Below are 16,224 nucleotides of genomic sequence, written 5' to 3' on the forward strand. Positions count from 1 at the left end.
TACTTATCCCCATCAAAACACAAGTGAACACAAAAGATAGAGAAATTAGATTGTATTTTACGACAAAAATAATACATATTTTATGTAAGAAAATCTTAAATACGAGAATGGAAGATACGTTTTATCTTATAAAAAAAACTAGATGGTGAAAGACAATAAGTATTATATTAAATACCATTTCCCCAATACAAAGAAGACATACAAAGGAGGAAAACCAAAAAGCTCTAAATGGATACTTTTGAAGAACTCATAAATAGTAGAGATAATTTTATAAGCTTTAGTCCTTTGAAGATTATATATGCTAAGTGAAATAATGTTTTCAAATGATCAAACTAATACATTTATCTATTTGAATAGGATTTTATAGTCGATTTGACATGTAGATGCCAAAGAGAACATTTAAGTCAACTTATATTTTTTAGGAGACGATGAGTTCAATATATAGATTATTTTTTTCTTTTCACATTTTGCCCAAAGATTTTAAGAGAGATAATGTATCAAGATGATTGCAAAGACTAGCTTGATCATCTTGCACAACATCTCAAATGAAAAAACACTAGGAAAACCACTAACACCAACTTTCGTTCATGTATGACCCATACTAGATTTGACAAATTGCTCATCTTACCTCTTCTTTATTCTTAACAGATCATAGTTGTCTTTGTGGAGTCTTTCAATGACATGTTTCACTCCTCTTTGCCATTACTTAAGTATAAGATACTATTACTATAGCTAGAACAATTAAACATCCAACTTGAGATCACAATGATCTAATCGTAGGAGGGTAACTACCAAATTAGTCATATCCCCCCTCCCAAAGAGATTTATTTATAGTTTGAAACACTATAGAACTTCAATGTATATTTGTTTCTTAAGACATTGATTTCAAGTAAGTTTAACCCTTACATTTATTAAGTGATTGTAAGTACATTGATTCAAAAAATACTTAGATTATTTACTTAAATTTTTAGAAGTTCACTATCCAATTCGATTCACACCGAGAATGCTGAATCTTCGTTAATACAAGATTTAAGAGAAAAAAAATCAAGAATGATTTTGTGTGACGTTGCTGCGGTTAAAGGTGGCTCATGGAGTCGTTCTCATAATCTCCTGGCATGGGAACATGTTTGTCATCACCACTAATCGTTGAAATGTTACCAACTATCAATAACTAACAAAAACTCTTGTCGCCAATCACTGAAATCCGGCCACCCAATGCGAATGCTTGACTTTTGATGACAGTCACCACCAAACAGGTTTGTTCCTAGTAATGTTATGGTCAAACAAACGCGGTAAATCATTATAATTATTCCTGAAATAGTAAAATATCGTTTCTTAAACTATTTTTCCTCGATGTATTTATTTTTTCAACTACCATGGAAGCCAAAGTTGGGTTTGGGGTTGAAAGAGAGCAAAACTATAAAGTATAAAGCCCAATGATGGAGTGCAAGAAGAACAGCCTAGTACTAGGCCGACAACAAATATTTTATATCTAAAAAATGTTAGTACATTCTCTATTATTAACAAAACTTTGTTAAAATCACAAAATTGTGAATTCCACCTCTTATTTAATAAAGATTCATTTATAATTTTATATTTTTTAATAAATTTTAACCGATAAAACAGTGTTAAAAATGAGTCAAAAGTATGGGGATGATATTGCGCTTAGAAATTAGAATTGTGCAGTTGGATGTTACTGGTTTTGCATGTTTGTTGCTTTCTTTTTCAGTCTTGTAAGAGTTTGTTAGCCAGGTGTCAAGTATTGCACAATGTAAATCGTGATATAAGGAATGGTAATTAATGGAATGAAGTCAGAAGTTGAGAAAACTCCTATTTTTTCTCCTCATTTTCTAGGAACTCCCTGACCTCGAAGGCAGAGACAAATCGTATCATAAACCCAATGCGATGCTATTTTCTTGTTGATAATTTAAAAATAAAATAAGCGAATGAAATCAGAAAAATTGTGTATGCCCAAAAAAAAAAAAAGAAAGGGGCCAGCCTGTCTCCATCTTCTTTTTGCTGCAAAGTCTCCACCTTATAATTGGCTATACAATATATTATAGTAGAAAAACTATTTATTCCCGCTACCTTTCCAAAATAATAAAGCGCTAGTAAAGCTGAGGCCTCACGTGAGGAACCTGCATAGTATCACATGCAATTAAATAACATTTGGATGGATGTTTCTATGCCGGGGATCAACATTATGCTGTTGTAGCAGCAGATATTGATTTTAGGGTAATCTAATACTTATATTCCATTCAGTGCACCATCATCTTGACATTTCTCTTCGGTGCTAGTGGAATCCAATGATATTCTAGGTAGGTAATTTTTTGAGTTACCATCAAAGTTAAAAATTTAATGTAAAAATTGTAAAAAAGCGTAACTGAAATTACTAGCAAGCATTAATAGTTGTAGCACATGAAAGTGTACCAATATATATAGACACACACTGACTGGTAGACAAGAAACCTTTCCTATATGCCCTGCCTTCGGAGGGCAGAATGGGTGATAAACAAAGGTGGAAATGAGATGGTAGTAACAGGCATAAATACTTCCTCATACTGAACAGATAATTATTAATTCTCATACTGTCACAAGGAAAATATACAAGGCAAAGGTCACATTGGGCTCTGCTTTCAGAAACATCTCATTATTCTTTAAAAGGAAAAAAAATAAAATCCCAAGATGTCCAATTTCTAAAACTGTCTTCATGACAATCTAGAAACTAGATTGCCTTGAAAAGCATTGAAACTTGTTTGGAAAAGTTCTCCATTAATTTAAGTTATTAATATAATTTATAGTAAGGGATTAAAATACAGAGCTACAGGAGGGCACTAAAATTCCCAGGCTACTTTAAAGATGACAGTGCAGATGCAACATTTCGTGAAATTCGATCATGTATAGGCTCCTGCAAGTAAAAAAGGTTGTATTATTATCGATTGCATTAGATAATATAGTTCACAGAAAATATTTATAGATTACCTCGGTCAATGGCACCTCAAACTTTGATTTTGTTATAGTCTCGTACAAGAAAATGTATCTGTCAAGCAGAATATCATAATGTTAATTTAAATGAATAAGGTGAATATAGTGTATTCAAATCAAGCATAAGTTCATTTATAGAAAGTAGATGCATGTAAACAAGCATAAATAGGACAAACATGTAATTAAAGTGGGACACTGAAACTCATGATCACTCTATTCATTTTAATGCATACTAGTGAGAAGAAGTTTTCCTCTCATCATCTAATGTGACAATATGTTGTGTCAAAAGAGATAGAGAGAGATGAGAATCTCCTGCTTGTGTACTGGTGAAGCATTTAAAGAAAAATGAATCTCAACCTGTTATATATCATTCAAATGAAATATAGACTATATAGCTAAAGAAGTTGAAGAGAAACCTTTCATGTAACTGAAAATAAATAATTTTGTTTGTTTCATTATTAAGCATCCCTTATCCTCCAAATTGAATTTATTCTTTTATTAGAGAAAAGCAAAAAAGGACAATACATGGCACGATTCTTCTATTGTACATATATGAACTAAAACATAACACAGTTACAAATGTGACACTTGAATCTATACTAGGTTCTTAAAAAGAAAAATAAGAGCATAACTAGGTAAAAGAAAGTAGACATACCGCCAGGCTAATTCACAAACAAGATCTTCAGGAGCATCAGGAAGGACCTAAATAAAATTCACCAGTGTGATGTTATGCATCTTTACAAATTATGTTAATCCATTAGCAGTATAAAATGTAAAATACCTCATCTTCATATGGGTTACAGTGACTTTTAAACCACAGCCTCAAGAACTCCTAAAATTGGATTCTTAAAAGTTAGCAAATTGCTGAGTATCTATATTTCATCAAAAATAGGCTAACAGATGGAAGCAGATTCATCCACTAAGTACACATTTAGTTCAGTTTATTTTGACTTGAGAGATCTTTTGAAAAAACTCCTAAAATTGGATTCTTAAAAGTTAGCAAATTGCTGAGTATCTATATTTCATCAAAAATAGGCTAACAGATGGAAGCAGATTCATCCACTAAGTACATATTTAGTTCAGTTTATTTTGACTTGAGAGATCTTTTGAAAAAAAAAACTATTTTCCTAAAAGAAACCTATACCAAACATGCATAAAAAAAATAAAATAAAATACAGCTCATTTTATTATAAAGAAAACAAAGGATAACTACACATAAAACACCTTGTCAATATTTTCGGGCTCGAGACCATTTTGAAAGCGCTCCAGGTAAGAACTGGCAATCCAATATCTACTTGAATCAGGAGTATGGACCTGGAGTTTGGAAAGAAATTTTTTTTTTATCACATTTATATACTTAATCTATGAGTGCATGTGAGAATCCAGTATGCATCATCCATCAGGGATAGCATTGAACCTCATCGATCAACATAATTGAACCATCATTTGCCTTCCCAAACTCATACTTAGTGTCTACCAATATGAGGCCATGCTCCAAAGCCACTTGCTGCAAAGTCAATTAAATGGAAATGTGAAACAGAGCAGGGGGGAAAATAAATTAACAGCTGTAGTAAAGATATATATATATATTGTGCACACAGGATTAAGTAACCAATCAATGGACCAACCATCTATATTTCTAGGGAGGCTGTCAAATAAATGATTCGAGAACACTATGCACCTTGGATGAACAGATCATATAATCAAAATTTGGGCACTAGTCAACGATGATCTACATGCAAACCTCCATCCCTTACATAAGCAGGAGGTGAGGTTGGTAGAAATACATGGAAGTTGTTTGGACTGCAGCTCTTGAAGTTACAAACTTTTTCAAAGAGCAGCATTTCTGAATTATATCACTGATGACAATGACTGAATTGATAGTAGTGCTGTTGGACTATGATGATGACTTTAGCTATTGAACAATGCATTTACAATTGATTTGGCATAAGAATAACTGAAGTTTGAAACAAATTACATCATACTAACGCAAATTTTGAATTGACAACTTGCCTTCATCAAATGATTAATACAAGTTGGATAATGTGTTTTTTTAACTAATAAACTTTTGCAGAATCACATTTCCCTGATAACATGCATATACAAATTTTGAGAACAATGCGAATAATTTTAAAATTAAGGAATGGTGCTCCTGTTCCAAACTTCAATTTCTTCTCTACTATGCATGGCAAAGACAAAAACGAGAGAACATGGGGACAAACCAAGCTAACTGTTCCAAGCTGCATATAACATTTCTATATTTTCTAGAATGGTGCATCCCTGTACGGCTATACTCTGTGTGCTTCCTAAGAGATGTAGAAAGGCTTGAAAAAGCACTAGGATAACGGGATTATCATCTTACGTTTTTATTTTTTAAAAAAATAAAAGATTTTAGAAATTATGGACCTTTCATGTAGAATATATAACCCTGTGGATCAGAATATAGAAAGAAAAAATTCTATTAACAGAAAAGAGTACAAATGATTCCCACAATTTTCAAGAGGCCTGGACTCTCCCACAACAATCTGAATTTCTTCACAATTCAGAAGATGCTTCACGCTCTCAACCCTTTTTCTTATTTATAGGCAACATGCTTCTTTTTCTAATTACCTCAGCCCTCAACTGCATAACTAACTAATTATTATTCCATTAAATATGGGTTATTTAACACTCTGAACCAAAATATGAAAAATATATGGAAATAATTTCCTATAGAATAAGCAAAGCCATCTTGGTATTTGAACTGCCCAATATCATAATCAAAGGTATAACATAACTTGAAAGAAAATATGTGAACATGTACATCATTGAGTATCATTAAACTCTCTTCCAGAGCGCAACAACCTTTACATTGTCCACTAGTGGTAGCATACACATTGGTTCCTAAGACTATACCCCTATAACTGAAGAACAGACATAATCGAAAATTCCTAACACATTACAATTGAACCCAAATAAAAGATAATGCTGTCTTATATATTATCACATTATTTAATTTCTTGCTCAGCGCAAGATGGAAAAAAAATCATATTTTACAAGTGCAATATTACTGGTTACAGTGAAAAAAAAACTTTAATTGTGTCCTCTATTTCCCAAATTTGAAAATGACCAAGCAAACAGATTTATTACCTGTCCATATTCAAATAAGCATAATGCTTTTTCACTCGCTTCTACATAATCAGCTCGAGTCATCAGTCCCCTTTCTATAATCTACAAGGAAAATGCATCATAAAAGTAAGAATTTGGGATAAAAAAAGTGTTATGAAAAGATAATCAATTTGTTGGAAGTCCATCATCACACCTCAGTAACTCCAAGAACAAGGGATAGTACAAGAATATTCTATCTATAATCATGGGAACCTCTTAGGCTTTTATTCATGCTTCCTTTTACCAACTTACCAGGTTAGTCCGCCACTCCACCTTTTAACAAGTAAATCTATAATCATAAAATTGCTTATCATTTCTATTAAGCAGACTGAGCTACACTGATCTTGGATGATATTTTCACAGATATAATGACATACAAACTGCAATATAAAGCAAACTGAAATAGAAAACAGCAACAATGATTTAACACAAGAATCCCTTTTCATAAGGAGGGTGGGTAGAGAACTAATTGATAATGCAAGACAGTATTAAGAGAATCAGTCACCTACACAATATATTTTTCTTCATCTATTTCAAGTTAGGATGAATTGATTAGCTAAGTTACATGAATATGGATATGGTACGAGGAACGGGATCTAGGAGTTTTTAAATTCTAAAAGACACATTTACATTAATATAAATTTTTAAAAGATATAAATATATAAAAAAAATAGAATTTTATATAAACATAAATAAATTGTATAAATGATAAAAAAAAAATACACAAAGCCTTATCCTACTAGGTAAGATCAGTTACATGAATCACATGACACCATTCAATTCAGTTAAAAACAAGTGTCAAAGATATTATTTATCACGAGGTCCATCTTGACTAATTCCTCTGATGTTCTTGGCTTCCTTCTCCTCTTCAGTGGGCTAAAAATCATAGAATCCACTCTTCTCAGTTCCTACAGGTTCCTCCTATAGCCTTCTTTATACATGTCCAAACCACTTTAATATACTTTTTGTCATCTTTTCATCTACAAGTGCTACATCAATCACCCCTCATATACAATCATTTTGTATCTTGCCTGTTCTCATGTTTCCACACATTCATCTTAACATTCTCATTTCTGCCACTCTGACCTATTTCTCTTGTTTCCCTTAGAGTTCAACATTCACTTCAATAGAGTATTGTCAGGCATATAGTGGTACAATAAAACTTTCCCTTGAGTTCAGCAGGTACTTGTGGTCACTATTCACAAATAACTCCCGATGCCTTCCTACATTTTAACCATCCCACTAGTATCCTATGTGTGATATCGTAATTAATTTCCCTATCAGTGTAGTATTCATCTCAGATATATACATTTAGGAACATTTGATATGACATATCCCATTTTTTAGTTCCACATCACAACCTTTTCTCTTGCAAAAATTTTAGTGCATATATTTTATCTTACTTCCACTTAAGCAAAAATCCTTTGTTTTCAAAGTTTGTGTCCAATGTTCAAGTTATAATTCCAATAAGCATAATGTATAACATCAAAGGAGATTAAATTCTTCAACAAGACAAAAATATCTGATAATAAAAGACTACAATACAAAAATGTTCAACAATCAATATTATAGCATCCAAGCATGACTTGATGACTATGATATCACACTTTCACAATTTTAATCTCATGATTTGCTTGTTCATAATCACTAAAAAAGAATCACCACTAAATTTGGTTCATTGAGAGAAAGATAGGAAACTTTTAATGAATTTCATTCATCTCCACCAACATCCCACAATTAGCTCTCAACCTCATAATTCCTACTCTTTTGTTAGAAGAGGTGATGATTTGTAAGTATAAAAAATAAATCTTCAACTCTCTTAAGGTTGAAGCTGCTTCTTTTTTATAAAATGGAAAAAGAAATATGTGCTCCAATTTCTCCAACAAGAAGACAAGGATGGTTGTGAAACTAATTTTAACTATTAAAGTTTGGGATTGCAACATCATGCATGACCCACCAATCCATTCCTTCAATTTCAAGCTTCATCTATCTTGTAAGGAATCAAATTGGGCAAGCTCTTCTCCAACAACAAAGAATTTTGTTGCCTTACCCACATGCTTTCGTTTGGATCTAAAAAGTAGTTTCTAAGACATTTGTTTCTCTTTATACAAATCTCATTGTCCCTATGAGGGAAACTTGATTTTGAACTTCCTCAAGTCATTTCCTATTATACAAAGTATTAGCAATACATGAAAGTTAATTACAATAAACAAATTAAAAGAAAGGCTAAAACAAATTGAAAGTTGCAAATTAATTAAATTTACCTTGGATTAAGTGATTGTGTCAAACAATGAAGTGGAGTGTGACTTTTACTCCATCTATCAATTAGTTAGAATGGTATACACATATTCATAAAAGGATTCAAGTCATCCAACTCCTTGTCCTCGTGTTGTCATATTGCAAAATTCACTTTCTCAAAAGCTCATAACCAAATTAAAGGTTGGTTCTTTAGTATCACAAGAAAGATATATGTCATACATGAGCTTTGTAAGTCTTAGAACAAAGTCAATTTGATATCACTTTAAAATTATTCCTTCATAAAAGTCATTTTTTGCAAATCATGTCTTTTCTAATGAGACCATGTTTAATCATTCTCAAACTTTTTAACGGTTGGGGCTAGGGATGGCAATAGAGCAAAGTGGGTACAGGTTTCACTATCCTTGTCCCCATCCCTGTTCCTGTTCCCATACCCTATACCCATCCCCATACTCAATGGGTATGAGATTTGTGTCCCTGTACCCATCTTGTACTCGCCCAAAAATTAATTAAATATTTTTATAAAAAAAATATTAAAAACACAAGAATTTCAACATAGAGTAAAAATTACAAAATTACATTAATTAAAATTCATTTGACATTAATGTCAAGTCAATTTGAAAAAAAAATATATTAAGTTTTTAAAAATTTAAAACGGATACGAGTACAAGGAAAGTATGTGTATACTCATCTTAATCTTCGTACTCAATTTAATAAATCAGGTATTGTACCCAATTTAATAAATTAGATATTATTTGTACCCGTACCCGGTCAAATCGAGTATTTCCCATCAAAGTCAAGACATATTTGGATATTACCCACGGGTACGGATTTATTTGTCATCCCTAGTTGAGGCAAATCTAGTCTCAACAATAACAAGTGACTCCAAAGTACTAACTTGATTAAACATGTCTAGCTTCGTGGAATGATTCATAATAAAACTCTTTATAAAAAAATCAACAACAGTGCCATAAATCCAATGACATTCTTGGTAAGCAACCTCATCTAGGTGTATTTTTTGGTGCACAAATATGTTTTTAAAGCAAGATTTAATGTGTTCACTACACATGATGTCCAGAATCTGTGAGGATGGATAAATTCAACTAGTGCATAATATGTAATGATTTGGGCAACATTTTGAGGTCCAACCTCATTTATTATTGTTGGGCCCATCAAGTGATTATCGAACACACGTAGATACCCAATTCTACAAACTTCACGTATGAAATGCCCATTCCTCAACATGAAGAGATGTATGAGATCCCACACCAACTAATGATAAGGACAAAGTAGTGTATATAAGTGAGGGATTAACCCTCATTTAACAAGCCGGTTTTATAGAGTTGAATTAGACTCACCCAAATTTTAAGAGGATCTATTTGAATTCTTATCTTGCTCTTGATGAATCAAGTTTAGAGGTGATTCTTTTCACTAACAATGGACAAAGAAATCATAAGATTAAAATTGTTAGTTTGATACCATAGTCAAGCTTAAGTGATAAAATATTGATTAACATTTATATATTAGTATTTTATTATGATATTTTTTTGTCATATTGAGAAATTTAAACTCCTTTTATGTTATAGACTATATTTTTTTTTTCATTTATATAATTCAGCCATGTTTACAAGTAATAACCCTAATCATCATACCTCATCTGGAGTGACAGGAACATCATGATCTGCAGCCTTGGTTGTTGGAGTGAGTATATTTTCAGGCAACTTCTGATTTTTTACCATTCCTGTCATGTGCTAATATACTATTACATAAGGAGAGAATATATTTGAAGAATGAGACACAAATGAGAAAACCCACCATCTGGAAGGACATTTCCACAATAGTTCCGAACGCCATTATTGTAGACAGTCCATAGCGATGTATCGGTACTTCCAGTGACAAATCCTCTAGCTACAAGCCAGTAACATAAGTAAATAACATGATAACACTCTTTTATGTTATATAGTTTCAAAAACTAAAGGTGATGAGAAATGTTAACCATAGAAAATGGATCAACATTGATCAAGCCATTGAATAAGCAAATAACAATTCTTTGAATTAGCAAATTACTCACCAACAAACTCAACTGGGAAAACTGAACATTTCTTAGCTATTGTAACATTCTTATCTGGAGCAGATACAACTGCATTAGAAACTATATGCTTAGTTCTTTGAAACCACCACAAGCTCGTCTCATTGAGAACCTGCAATTGCGAGGCACAATGATCAGATTATTGAATGCCAAGCGTTCAGTAATCAAAACTCCACCAGCTAAAAAGTAATTTTCCACATATAATTTTTCTTATCTATAACTTTTCCATCAAAGCCAATTAGGCTAAGGATCCGGATCATCTCCTTTTCCTCTAGACCGACCACAAAGTGTCATGTTAAGAGCAATAAAAACATACATACAAGTACTGTGCACAGATAATGGTTATTCCTCCCATATAATAAAAATTGTTTTTTGAGTAATATTACATGGACAACAAAATTTATCCAACAACTTGTACAACATTACTTTTTTGTCTATCTCTCCCCATCATTAATAAATCTCTCTCTCAATAATATATGAAGTGATAGAGAAAGATAAAAAAAAAAAAAAAGTAATGTTTTTACAAGTTGTACAATTTTTAGTGTACTTGCAGCATTACTCCTGTTTTTCCTCTACATAAGAAAGCATGAACATAACATGAGACAGGACATGGATACTATATATAACATGGACATGACAGGAATACGGCAAACTTTAAAATTCCAAGGCATAACATGGCTCTAACATCTCTTAAATTTGGAGAGAGGGAGAATTAGAACTTGCTTAATTCCATTCTCACATTTTTGTTTTAAAAATTGTTTCCTAAAGCAATTTCACGATGCTCAATAATCATGTTCTCAAGCGAGTCACAATTAAAACACGAACGAGTCACAAACCTGGCCTTTGAAAGGAATGGAAGCGAGAATCCTATCAAACGCACTCTGACGATCAGTGGTCACTAAAACGAGATGGTCACCAGCGTCGTAAATATCTCGAACCTGCCAACACATGCCAAACAATTCCTGAATCGCAACGACACAAACCAATAAACAAACAAACAAACAAAAAAACCGATGAAAAGATAGCAAGCACACTTTGCCACGGGTTTTGGACTGGAGACCGGGAACGGTGGCGTGGAGGTTGGTTTCGGAGAGGCAGTTGGAGAGTGCGCTTCTTCTGATGACGTCAGCGAGTTCGCTTTTGCGAGGACTGCTGAGAAGAGCGTCTCCCAGAGACGGTTGTTGTTGCTGCTGCTGACCCTCTCTCGGCATCACCGAAGCGCGAATTGCTGGGCCTCGAAGCCTGTGCGATTTGAATGAGATTGCGGTGGCGGGCCTAAGCGCCGCCGGGGAAGTGCGATTGATGGGGAGAATCTCGGAGCGGAAGGTTTTGGCAGGGTTTAACGCAACCGTGAAGTCTCCCATCGTTTAGTGAAAGAGTGAAACTGAAGCTGCTTCTCGCGCTGTGTTGTGGTGCCTACCGTTGCGTTTTGCCAAGGGTTAAAACTTGAAACAAATTGACTTATAACATAATCAAATTGTCAAGGAATATTTATATATATATATATGCTAATTAGAAAAAAAGAGGCAGCCGCTGTATACAAGTATATTTATTCAATAAAATAATTTTTTGCAGAAAGAAGAAGAAGAGAAAATCTGCATGTGAATTGTGCAATAGCATAGAAAGAAATAGTTTGTATACAATAGTAAAACATGACTAAAGAAATTAAAAAAAAAAAATATAGTTATCAAAAATGCCTATTTTTATATATATAAGAATAAATCGTTATTAGTTTAAATATATTTTTAATTTCTTAAATTTAAATTTTTTTATTTAAAACTCGTATTTTTAACCTCTATAATTTCAAAGAATATTATCTTATTTCTCAAATGTAAAATTTATATTTTTAGTAGTTAAAATGGTGTTTTTAAAATTATAAGAATTAAAAAATTAAATTTGAAAATTAATATAATATTTTTTATATTTTAAAATTAAAAATACAAATTTTAAATTTAAAAGAGTAAAAAAGATAGACCTAAATTTTAAAAACTAAAAAACATAATTAATTAGCCCTATTTATTTCATCATGACCGGTGCATTCTGTAACGACCCGGCGGGTCACTACACACTGCACAGTACACCTGAAAACCGGACAGAAAGGAACAAGTGCATACATATAGTGTCAACAATATACATATATACATGGTCTAAGTCTGACTAGATTCAAAATGTACAAAAATACATCCAAGCTACTACACCAAGTAGCTGAAAACAACAAAACATCTACTAGGATCAGCTCCGCCTGCCAGCTGCAGACTCTCCACTAGCCACCCACCTATCCCTGCTCTGCTCCCATACATAGTATGATCATCGCAGTCCAATCACATGGAAACAACAAAGGGTAAGCTAGTATAAAAGAATACCATATAGCAAGATTTAAGTAATATGAACAACTACAACTATCAACCCTTCGTCAGCATACATCTCATCGGTTGTACATCATAATCAGCAATAAGCATACAATGCGTCGTCACGCATATCATCGGAGATCTCCTACAACAACTCAGTCTTTCGGCCTACAACAACTCAGCCTTACGGCCTACAACAACTCAGCCTTACGGCCTACAACAACTCAGTCTTTCGGCCTACAACAACTCAGCCTTTCGGCCTACTGTGAATAATCAATTTTATCCGAACTCACAAAAGTGATGAAATAGACATCTACTATGAAGGGAAGGAGCTCCCGAAACATGCCGACAAGAAGACAGGACTTTAGAGGGCCCAAAAGCACAAATTAAGTATTTTTTTTTTTGGGCCCGGAACGGGCCGTTCCAGAATCGGAACGGGCCGTTCCAAGGTCCAGAACGGGCCGTTCCAAGGCTCCAAAAAGGCCAAAAACCCTAATTTGAAACGGGTTGTTCCGAAATTGGAACGGGTCGTTCCAATATTGGAACGGCCGTTCCTAAAACGGAACGGGCCGTTCCTACATCTGGAACGGGCCGTTCCATGGCTGCTCCGGTCTAAAAAATTGGGTGTTATTCTCAATGCTGGAACGGGCCGTTCTGATTTCAGAACGGGCCGTTCCAGTATACGAATTTTTCACAGAACGGCCATGTCCAAAACGGCCGTTCCGATTTTGGAACGGGCCGTTCTGGACCCCTTCCCGAAGTCTATAAATAGACAGCTGGGGCTCATTTCTCCAGGAGCTGAAAAATTTCGTCCAGTACTCTTCAGAGCTTGAAATTTTTTTCTCTCTCTTCCCCCTCTCTTTTGTATTTCTTAAAATCTGTGAGACACCTCTGTAGTGTGAAAGGTAGCCAAAAAGTACCTTCTTGATCATCATATTCAAATATTCAACTCATTTGGTATCGTTTCTTCTCTTAATTTTTCTTTTATTTATTTATTTATTATTATTATTATTTTATTTTTGTTTGTTTGTTTATTTATTTTTGCTTATTGTTTGTATATAGTAAATACGATTTGTTGCCTTTAAGATTATTATTTAAAAAAAATATTTAATATACGACCAATAATAATGTTAATTGAATAACATTTTTATCTTTAACATTATTAGGTCCTGGGGTTTAATGACTAGTCATTTGCTAGCTTAAACTCTCATATATGAAATTTCTTTCTAAAGAGTAAAGATCTGTTGCAACCAATAACGTTAATTAAATAGCATTTCTATTTTTATCGTTATTGGAGGGATTTATTGATTAGCCATTTGCTAACTTGGATCCTTGTGCAAAATCTATTTCTTTAAATAAAAATATAAACATAATTTTTCTTATGTACATTTATTTTTATGGTTAATGATATTAATTGAGTAGAACTTCTACCCTTTAATATCATGTAAATCATAAAAGTTAATATAATACTTATTCATTGTCCTACACTTTAAACATATTTTAGTATCAACAAATAAAAGTCAATAACATGGATCGAATAACAATTCTATCTTTCATGTTATTGGAAGGGTTTATTGATTAGCCATTTGCTAATCTAAATCCTCATGATTTTTTTTAAATAAAAAAAATACAAAAGAAACATCTCTCATATTAAAAAAAAAAGATATATGTATGTATACACATTTTCGAGGAATAAAATAAATGTTTATAAATTTATATAATTTTGCGCAATTAATTAAAGGTACTGTTTTTACGGGCGTTGTAGGGTGCTAATACCTTCCCTACACGTAATCGACTCCCGAACCCAACTTTAATTTTAAAGATTATCTTTTAAAGGGTTTTCCAATGTTTTTCCCTTGAAATAAAATATTGGTGGCGGCTCCATTGAATATAAAAATGTTAGCGTTATCCCGTCGTGATCCCGGTTATGACAGATGGCGACTCCACTGGGGAAGTTTGAGAGTCAGGCCTTATTAAATTAATTGCGCAAAATTATGAATTTATAAATATTATTTTTTTTCCCTTTCCTTTTATTTTATTTTTTATTTATTTATTTGTTTTGTTATTTTTGTTTGCTACGCATGTGTTGTTTGAATTTAAGTTTAAATTATAGTTTTATTTATTTTATTTGCATCTCTACACCCACTAACACTTGTACCTCACACACTTTGGACTCTATACCCGAGCCTGTGCGAGCATAGAAGAGAAAGTGGCTTGATGACTGTTATTGAGGGGCTTGATGCTCACTTGACCGTTGTTGAGTCACTACTCAGGTTGTTACTAGTAGCATGGGTTAATCATATTGAGAGGGTATGTTCCCTACTTGTGATTGGTTCATGCGCTAGGTCCTTATTTATATGATAAGGGCAACCTAGGGACCAATAATTCTTGAGAAGTTTTTAGATCCACCCACAAAACCATGCACTAATAGGTGGACTTAATGACCTTCCAAAGTAGGGTGTTAACCTTAGAAATTTTCCTTCCCTAGGTTTACCGTAATAGGTCACATCGCAGTACTCTCTATCCCTCTTTTGATATATGTTCATACTAACAAAAAAAATATGTTATACATTCATGCATCATAAATTTATATCCAATATCAATTTTTTAGGTTGTTTTTCTTGCCTAAAATAAATTTTTTAATAAATAAAGGATAGATGATAAAAAGTCATGCATACATGCATATTAGGGGCATAGTAAGTCACATTTTAATTAAGTCTTCATCTCATTTTTTTCTTTTCTTTTAAACCTTAAAATAATTGATAGTATTCAATATGGAGGGAATTCAAAATCATACGAGCAATGCATCAGTGTTAAGCAAGAGTATTAGGATAAATGTGCTAAAAAAATGATCTCCAAAGGGTAGGTAAGATCTGCTAAAATAATAACACATTTGACTTGATAACTTGTTTTAGACATCATTTATTGAGGAGAGAATTCTCCCTTGAGTGATTGTTAATCACATTTTGATCTTGAAATGATTGATCCTTGTTTGAAAATGTGGTTCGTACTGCTGCATTGCTAGTAAGATGACCTTATCCATTGAGGAGTGAATGCTCCCTTGAAATAAGTGTCAACCGTTGTATAACCTAAGAGATTTTGCCTCTAGCGTTAAGATATGGGGAATCACTCTTTAATTTGAATACAAAACCAATATTTTCAAAAAAAATAAATAAATAATAATAATAATAATAATAAATAATAATAATAATAATAATAATAATAATAATTTGTGTCTTCTTTTTTCTTTTATACTCATAAAAATTTACTTTGTATTTTGAAAGCAATAAAGCAAAAAAAACAAAGTGTTTCCTCGGCATCGTTATAGAACACGCTCTCAGGCCAAGATCATGGATGAGATGGAGGAACGCAACGAAGAAATGAGAAATGATATCAATC

At 32.9% G+C, this 16,224-nt stretch overlaps 1 protein-coding gene across 2 annotated transcripts; it reads right to left on the reverse strand.

Annotated features, from left to right (window-relative positions):
- Positions 1–2,536: 2,536 nt before the first annotated feature.
- On the reverse strand, positions 2,537–11,933 carry PUR7 (purin 7). 2 transcript variants are annotated; one of them, XM_020348736.3, is made up of 12 exons: positions 11,512–11,931; positions 11,314–11,415; positions 10,460–10,589; positions 10,204–10,296; positions 10,041–10,129; positions 6,115–6,195; positions 4,403–4,492; positions 4,210–4,299; positions 3,767–3,817; positions 3,641–3,687; positions 2,983–3,040; positions 2,537–2,908 (listed from the first exon to the last, which is right to left on the reverse strand). In XM_020348736.3, exons 1-12 carry the CDS (start codon positions 11,839–11,841, stop codon positions 2,849–2,851), a joined length of 1,221 nt encoding a protein of 406 aa, XP_020204325.2. In that variant the 5' UTR covers positions 11,842–11,931; the 3' UTR covers positions 2,537–2,848. The 2 variants fall into 2 exon arrangements, with proteins under 2 accessions (XP_020204325.2, XP_082919502.1); XM_083063376.1 differs by lacking the exon at positions 3,767–3,817 and having other exon boundaries at positions 11,512–11,933.
- Between the last annotated feature and the right edge of the window lie 4,291 nt (positions 11,934–16,224).

This window comes from Cajanus cajan, chromosome 9, assembly GCF_000230855.2.
Source record: "Cajanus cajan strain Asha chromosome 9, NIPB_CcT2T_4, whole genome shotgun sequence".
NCBI classification, from domain to species: domain Eukaryota; kingdom Viridiplantae; phylum Streptophyta; class Magnoliopsida; order Fabales; family Fabaceae; genus Cajanus; species Cajanus cajan.

Bases quoted from the DNA above. Each gene is read 5' to 3' on its own strand.
- PUR7 (XM_020348736.3), bottom strand. From the start codon at position 11,841: ATGGGAGACTTCACGGTTGCGTTAAACCCTGCCAAAACCTTCCGCTCC. The intron at 10,297-10,459 runs GTGAGTAATTTG...ACTGGCTTGTAG, and splicing joins TTTCCCAGTTGAGTTTGTTG to CTAGAGGATTTGTCACTGGA. The intron at 3,818-4,209 runs GTGTTTTATGTG...ATCCAATTTTAG, and splicing joins AGCCCGAAAATATTGACAAG to GAGTTCTTGAGGCTGTGGTT.